Below are 8,019 nucleotides of genomic sequence, written 5' to 3'. Positions count from 1 at the left end.
CTAGAGGGCAAATTATTCTGCGTTGTTTTCTGAGAATTAAAATTAAATGTGTTTGATGCTGTTGCATTTCACTGTCCTTCAAACACAGTTCCCACTTTGGTTTTCGAAATCCTCCTCACGTTTTTGAGGTCTCAAAGTGCTAATCCAGAAAGAAAATAGTTATAACTCCATGAAACTAGTCACAACAAGGGCTGTGATTATCTTAAATAACCAGGTCAGGACTTCTGGAAAAAGACGCTGCTGTTGAGTTTTTTGAAAATATATTTTTTAAGGTGCTTCGAGCACCAGAAGCCGAGTGCCCTCTAGTTCAATTACACTCAGAGAGGGCAGACATCTCACAGTCAAATAATACAAAAAAAAAGGAAAAACACGAGTGTTTCAATTGTAAAAACTGTCGAAACTGTATCACCGTGCAGAGGGACTCATGGATGAGAGGCTCGAGACATCGGCTGAGCCGTAATGTAAGCTATCTTAGCAGTGATACAAAAAAAGAAAACAGTTCCTACATGAAAAACTGCTCACTACAAGGTCTGTGGATTATGATTTCTGCAAAGAGACGCTGCTGAGGAGGCAGACACCTCCACAGCAGGCACCACCGGAACTCACACCAAACAATCCAGGTGATTTAACAGCTCTACAGGTAAGAGGAACATATGTGTCTTTTGCTCTCTGGGTGAACTCTCCCTCTAAAAAATGTATGAAAGTATTCTCATTTAATTACCCTAGTGTGCCCGACCTTATAGCAGCTCGGGCGTCTGAATGTCTATAAGGGCTGAATTCAACTGATTTACCCTCCGCTGACATAAACACGATTGACTGGCTGCTGGGCGGATGCAGTTTCCTGAGCGCCGGCATGCTCGTCTTTGAAGCATTTCCCACTCAGCATTCCTAGTGGTTGTGTAAGGCATGACGATCCAACCACAGCTATCATTAATGAGACATTTGCATCGCGGAACATGTCTCACATATGTTCAGGCAAGGAGCTGAGAATCGAGGATGTACTTAAAAAAAGAGGAGGGGCGGAGAAACGGTCAAACGTGATTTTTTTTTTCTTTCTTTCTAGTGTCTCGGGTGAGCGAGGGGAGAGCGAGTGGGTGAGTGAGTGAATGGAGAGGGGGATTGAGAGGGACGGTGCACTGGAGAGGGATGGCTCTCAGTGGGTCAGCCCAAAAGCCCTGACCCCAGGAGGATTTGATGCCATTTTCCCACGCAGGGAGTCGACCTGAGAGGAGCTCGTTAACAACATCTGCCCCAGTTCAGGGAGATTAACCCCCACTCCCCCCCCCCCCTCCCCCAACCCCCGCACCTCTACACGCTCACACATACACACCACTCTGCTGTCAATCTCAGCACCTCACACGACTCTCCGGACAGGCCTGCCCAGCCCGGGCTGGACAGGCCACTCCAGGCACCCCCTCCAGGCTCAGCTCAGAGGGGCCCTCCTGAAGATCCCAGCCACAGCAAATCAATACAGTCTGACTCCGTCATAGGTGCAGTCCCCAACAAGCACAACATCCGTCCACCCATTTACACTCAAACTATGTCGTGAGGTGACGTCTAATCTGTACATCAGAGGAGTTTCCAGATTGGAGTTTGAGATTACGTGAGAAGTCGAGGTAAATTTGTTCTGTAGGCGTGTCCCCCCCCCGCTGCCTCCAAGTTGCCAAGCAGGTCAAGCAGGCGAGCTAGTGATGTCACCAACGTCAGGTCTGTCAGCCAGATTTGTGTAATGAGTTTTCCACTCATCATCCTGACGTCAAAAGAGACACCCAAAAGAAACTTGTCTCTTGTCGCTATTTACCACCTTGCCTAACATATGCTCCCACTCGTCATGGAACCGGCAGGGCATGTCCTGACACAAGAGGGGAGACACGACATGTTAAAAAAAAAAAGAAAAAAAAACAGGATCGGCTGAAACACGGCCTGGAGCGCAGCCGCTGTTAAGCTGGAGTTTTGCATGCGCTGCACACATACATAGGTGCGCGCGGACACACAGCGGCAGAATCCACTGGGAATCCGCTGAATCCATGTTCTACAGGGCTATAATTAGGTTAGTTTTTGGAGAGGGGGTTAAACAAACAGGGGCTGTGAGGTCATAGGCAGATGGAAGTGGGATATGCCTGCACTTGCTGAGTGGGCACAGAGCTCCACATGACAGGAGAGAGAGAGAGAGAGAGAGAGAGAGAGAGAGAGAGGCCCTCTGGGCGCTCAGCAGGGGGAGAGCGAGGGGGGATGGGGGGCCAGCGGCGGCGGTGGTGGTGGGGAGTCCAACACGGATGGCCTCACTGCCAGAACATTCAATCTATAGCTCGAGCCACACACCTTTTTTTTCCCCCCCCAACGTAGATTTTCACACCTAAATCCTCCTGACATGTGTTCGGCAAAGAGAGCAGGAAACACATCTGACTGAACTGAGACCCTTAAAACTTTTTTTTTGCATCAGCCGTTGGGCACAAATGTCCCCACTTTGGTTAAAAGTTAACTCACACATCGGTGGTTTTTCATGCAGGTGATATCCAGTCCTGAGATTTACATAATTTCTTTCAAAGACTCACAAACAACTAGAAACCGTCCCTCCGTCCGGCCCACGGCAAACACCTCTGACACCGGGGAGCAGGAAGAGAAAAGCTGCTTAATTACAAAAAAATGAGTTGGAAAGTGTGATTAGGTGACGGGTGGCTGCTGGCACGCTAGAATGACTTAAGACCCTGTCAGTGAATGCAGGGAGGTCTGGATAATCTTTCCCTCCACAAAGGTGCGTGGGGCTAATCCAGGCCGCTGTGCTGAGCCGTGGATCAAGTCCTACAGGGAGTGTGGGAAGGCCAGCAGGACCGCCACTGCTTCGGCCCTCTTGGTGGCCGCAGCTTATTTATCCTTAAGTACACTGCCGGTCCATTCAACCGCACACCTTTGCATTACTATGAGAGGGTCAGCCACAGCGAGCGCGATGAGGGGAGGAAGTTTAACGTGCCGATATTTAAGATAATGTGCTGAAAAATAAACTCCACCATGGAGAGGGTAGCTGCTTCGAGTCTTCACTGGATTTTAGCAGAACCAAAACAGAGGGCGGACGGATCGTCACAGTGCCCGGCGAGTTTAAAAAAAAAGAATGCGCACGAGTACAAGAAGAGTTTCTCAAGGCTGACGAGAAAAATCCCCCATGAACATGCAAAACAGTTCATATTAAAATACTAATTTGATTCTTTAAAAGTCATTTGATACCTTATTTTCTGTTCCAAACAGGAAAGGTCACACATTAGATATACCGTGTCACATCAGCGCCGACTCTGAAACTTTCTAAAAACAACTTTCAGCTCCTGTGCTTCATGTGGTGTGTCAATACTTATATTTTGATATTTTGAGTTTACACCACCTTTAAATGTGAAGTGACACAACACTCAGACCTTCCATTTGTCCTGGTCTCTCAATCATTTAGATTCTTCACATTATAATTTATATATATATATATATATATATATATATATATATATATATATATATATATATATATATATATATATATATAGTAGAATTATTTTATTTGAACTCTTATGATAGAGCTGACTGAAGCAGCAAAGTCGATGACACCCTCTCGACTTAAATACTCAAAGTGAGTGAATACGTGAGCAGGTGAACTTAAAAGGCAAATTGAGTCTTTTACCAAATATTTAAAAGGACTAATTCAAAAAGCAAGACGATACTAACTCGACCCCTTATTTCCCACTAATATCAGTTCCCAAAATGATGAGCTTGTAAAAATGTTGACCAGAATTATCAGAAATAAAAACTCAAAACAGGCCTAAGAATTAAGCTAAATTACATCCTTAAATCTAAGTGGATATTTATTGAACTTAAAAATTTAAGTTCAGGTAAGAAGATTATAATTCTCTCAATATTCTATAAATCTTACAATAAGTGGACATTTAAATGGAAATATCTGATGCATTGCTGAAGTGAAAATATCACTATTTAAGTTTATAAAATGTGAAAATAACATTATTCAGTGAGTTGGAATAATCACTTAGCTGGAGATTAAACTAACAAAAACAACTAAACTCTTATTTCCAGACCTCATTTTACACACAAAAAGACAGAGTCCCAAAATCATGTTTCGTACAAATTTATTCAGCATTTAAGAATAGAGGATGGTCTTAAAATATGTAGAAACGTCAGTTTAAATAAACCTTTTCGTTCAGAAGAATGAGTAAACATGACACTGTCAAAAAAAAAAAAAAAACCATCACAGAAAATAACATTTTTACAAAAACAAAATTTGAACATTTTTTCACGTGACAAAAAAAAAAAAAAAAAAAAAGAAAGAAACACATCGGGTTCACAAGCTAGAAAAGAAAAAAAAAAAATCTTACTATAAATAAAACTTGCGTTTGCGACCCGCACAGTCTTAACATTTCATTATTAAACCTAGGTCATGAGGGGGAGGAGGAGGAGGAGAAAAAAAAAGAGAGAGAGAGACAGAAACAGAGAGACTACAAAATATTTTGGACACAGTCGAGACAACTGACATTCTACAAATTAAGTGTAAACATTTATGAACCAACTTTTCCATCCAGCTTTTCTGAAACACACCAGCCTCTCTTAATGAGGCCACATGCCTTTTCACAGAGAGAAAATATGGCATTAATTAAAATATAGAAGTCCAATTCTTCTACATAAGGTTTGATTGCTTATACTTGTGATAAAAGCCTCTTTGCAACGCAATTTTTACTCTGGTGGGCTCAACGTTCAGCGGGGGTCCATTTAAAAACTCATTTTAAAATGGAGATATGCAGATAAAACTGTTGAACGTTGTTTTGTTTTTGTGTTGTTTTTTTTTTGTTTTCTTTCTTTAGCAACCAAAAAGTTCAAGTATCCGAAGTACTTTTTTTGTTTTTTTCTTCCTTTCTCTTTTTAAAGTTTGCAGTCTTTTCTCTTGCTGCTCGCTCTCAGATGTGGGTGAGAGGTAGCGTCCCATTGACGCCAGTCCCTGCGGTCTGATAGTGCGGATGGACGCTGTGTAACCGACTGCTCTGCAGGGAGGAATGCTCCGCGCTGTCCCCGCCGGGAGGCAGGTACATGCTTATCATATCCCTCAGGTCCCCCAAACACGCCCGCTGGGAGTGGGACGTGATGGCCGGCGGTGGTGAGCTCGGCTCGGTCTTGCACACGGACGCCATGGAGCTCAGTCCCATGGCGCTGCTGGTCTGCTGCGTGTACGCCGGAGACATGCTGTACGTGGACGCCGCGTTCATGTAGGTCTGCGCCGAGGACATCATGGGGTACTGGAGCCCCGCCATCTCGTACCGGTGCATCTGCTGGATCTGGGGGCTGTTCATGCTGTGATGCTGAGGGTAGGCCAACTGGTCCTGCATGAGGGAGTACGCGCTGTTCGTCCAGCCGTTCATGTGCGCATAACCGTCCATCCGCTGCCCCACCGACACCGAGTTGTTGACGGCGTTGGCTCCTGGCGCCAACAGTCCCCCGGGCAAAGAATACTTGTCTTTCTTGAGCAAGGTCTTGGTCTTCCTGCGGGGACGGTATTTATAATCCGGGTGCTCCTTCATGTGCATAGCGCGTAGACGCTTGGCCTCGTCGATGAATGGCCTCTTTTCAGCGTCGGTCAGAAGTTTCCAGTCAGCCCCGAGCCGCTTGCTGATCTCAGAGTTGTGCATTTTGGGGTTCTCTTGAGCCATCTTCCTCCGCTGTCCCCGGGACCACACCATGAAGGCGTTCATCGGCCGCTTCACCCGCTCCTGGTCGCTGACACTGTTGTTCTTTGCGCCCTGCGCCGAGCCGGACTGCGGCAGCGGGGTCTTGATCTCGGTTTCCATCATGTTATACATTCAGGCGGCTTTTAGTGTTCACTCACAGGCACATGAAAAATTCAAAAAAAAAAAAAAAAAAGTTCACAAAACAGCGCCAAAAGTCAAAGAGGTAGAGATACTGACCAGTCTCATACGAAGATGAGGGGAAAAAAAGTTGTGCCCAAAGAGGGAAATGTGTCTGCAGGTGCTTCTGGTTTCTCTCCGCTCAAAGCTGCTCTGTCCCCCACGGCTCTGAAACAGAAGTCTGTAAAGTTGCTCGCCAAGCTCATCTGTTAATAGGCCTAGTGGCCGGACCATGTGATGTGGATTGACAGCATGACAATGAGGAGCGGGCGGCCAATCAGCGCGCAGCTCCCGTATCCACCGCGGAGCGCACAGCGCCGTGTTTTGGTGAGAGGAGGAGGGAGAAGTTTTAAAACAGCAGCGCAGCGCAACAAACCTGAGAGCTTTTCTACATTCACAACATTCAGGAAGACGAGAGACGGAAAAAATGTGCAGCGGTTTTGATTTTGGACATTAAACAGAAAGATCGCAGTGAAATTAATGGTGTCTTGCAACAAATTGCATTTAAAATAGATCATTTTATCTCCTTTTTGGGACTCATTGGGATAAAAATGATGGACAGAAGAGTCCAACACAGAGAGAGAGAAAGTTTTATAACACCATGAAGACTTCACCTCATATTAAACGAAAAGGAGTGTGTGTAGTGGTGGATGTGTGCTGCAGGGAAACACAAGTCTTCTGACAATAAATTAATAAATTACAGAGGCGAAAAGTAAAAAAAAAAATAGTGCAAACTGTTAAAGTAAAAAGCAGAATATTGGGATTAAAATGAGCTTTCTGCAATAAATAAATACAAACTTTAACATCAACCCGCCGACAAACAAGTCACCTAATATAAAAACTGTGTTATTCTGCTGTCAAGTGCTTTAAACTCAGTTTGCGTTTCACGAGAAGCTGTTGGACCACCTGCCTCTCACGGCGCTGGATGCATTAAAAGGACAACAGGGTCTAAATAATAGAGAAATAATTCAATTTTCCTCTTCAATATATAATTTAACTAACTTATCCTCTAGAATAATATCAATCTACATGTAAACACTCTGGTGAAAGCAAAGCTGGCGGCTTATTATTGTGAATACAAATAGCCTATATTTATTTCTAAACAACTAATATGGTGTTAATCTCATGATTTGATCGCGTCACCTCGACGTGTTCTCACCTAACATACTGATTCTGTATATCAGATTAAATCAGAGGCTCGTGTGTGTGCGTGTGTGTGTGTGTGTGTGTGTGCAGAGAGAGAGAGAGGGAGAGAGCGAGAAGAGAAGCCGCGGTCCAAAACTTTAATGCATCAACGACCTCTTGTGGAGGGGACGGGCCATCTCTCAAATCCCCAGAGGAGAAGTTCTCCGAGAGTTTGGAGCCTCGGACGGTCTCTGCTCGCTCCTGAGGGTCTTCAGCCGCAGTTGAGCAGCTGACGTGTTTTCTCTCCTCTCTGTTAATGCTTATTAAAATGAAGACCGCGGAGAGAGGGCTCGTCTCCATTTGCATGTGTCCGCTTACAAACGACCTGAAACGCCGCCTCCGATCAGCTCAACAGGGCAAACCTCACACCTGCTAATGATTGGGAGCGAATCGCCCATCGAAAACAACTATTAACACCTCAGTATGTGCGTGAGCTCTGCGGGGATCGTTGCGGTATCTGCATTTGAGAGCGTTTCACCTCCCGGAGCTTTAAAATAAAATGTTTAAAAAAAAAAAATAGCAACTTCAGGCCTCCTGCATTTTATCAGACATCCACCTGAGGGATTTTAATTTCATAAGTCATCATCTGATCACTGTCGCGGAGAGCAAACGTTGCGATGCAAGACTCCGTTTGGAAAATCGGTTATTTAGTTGAAAAAGCTGAATCACGAGGAGCGCTCCCTCTGATTTAAAGCTTTAATCGGCTGCTTTTCCCCCCAATTATCAATAACCAGATAACATCTGTCAGTCACTGCTGCTCTGCTTCATCCTCAATTATGAATAAAAGTTCCTGTCTTAACACCAAAACCCAGCGGTTTGTACTAAAGCGCATCGCATTCAGAATAAAGCACATTTTGCGTATATCACGCTCAGAGGCTCAGATGGAGACATGAGACCCAACGTGTGAATGATGTTTCTGACTTCTGAGATTAAACTACACACATCGGCA

At 44.7% G+C, this 8,019-nt stretch overlaps 1 protein-coding gene across 1 annotated transcript; it reads right to left on the bottom strand.

The window, feature by feature from the left end:
- Window positions 1-4,104: 4,104 nt before the first annotated feature.
- Window positions 4,105-6,078, bottom strand: sox3 (SRY-box transcription factor 3). Its single transcript, XM_030397121.1, has one exon. It carries the CDS (start codon window positions 5,838-5,840, stop codon window positions 4,944-4,946), a length of 897 nt encoding a protein of 298 aa, XP_030252981.1. The 5' UTR covers window positions 5,841-6,078; the 3' UTR covers window positions 4,105-4,943.
- Window positions 6,079-8,019: the final 1,941 nt, after the last annotated feature.

This window comes from Sparus aurata, chromosome 18 (genome assembly GCF_900880675.1).
Source record: "Sparus aurata chromosome 18, fSpaAur1.1, whole genome shotgun sequence".
Classification (NCBI taxonomy): Eukaryota; Metazoa; Chordata; class Actinopteri; order Spariformes; family Sparidae; genus Sparus; species Sparus aurata.
This window is presented reverse-complemented; position numbering and strand designations above follow the sequence as displayed.

What these genes read in the sequence shown, in the direction of transcription:
- sox3 (XM_030397121.1), bottom strand. Translation starts at nt 5,840, where the DNA reads ATGTATAACATGATGGAAACCGAGATCAAGACCCCGCTGCCGCAGTCC.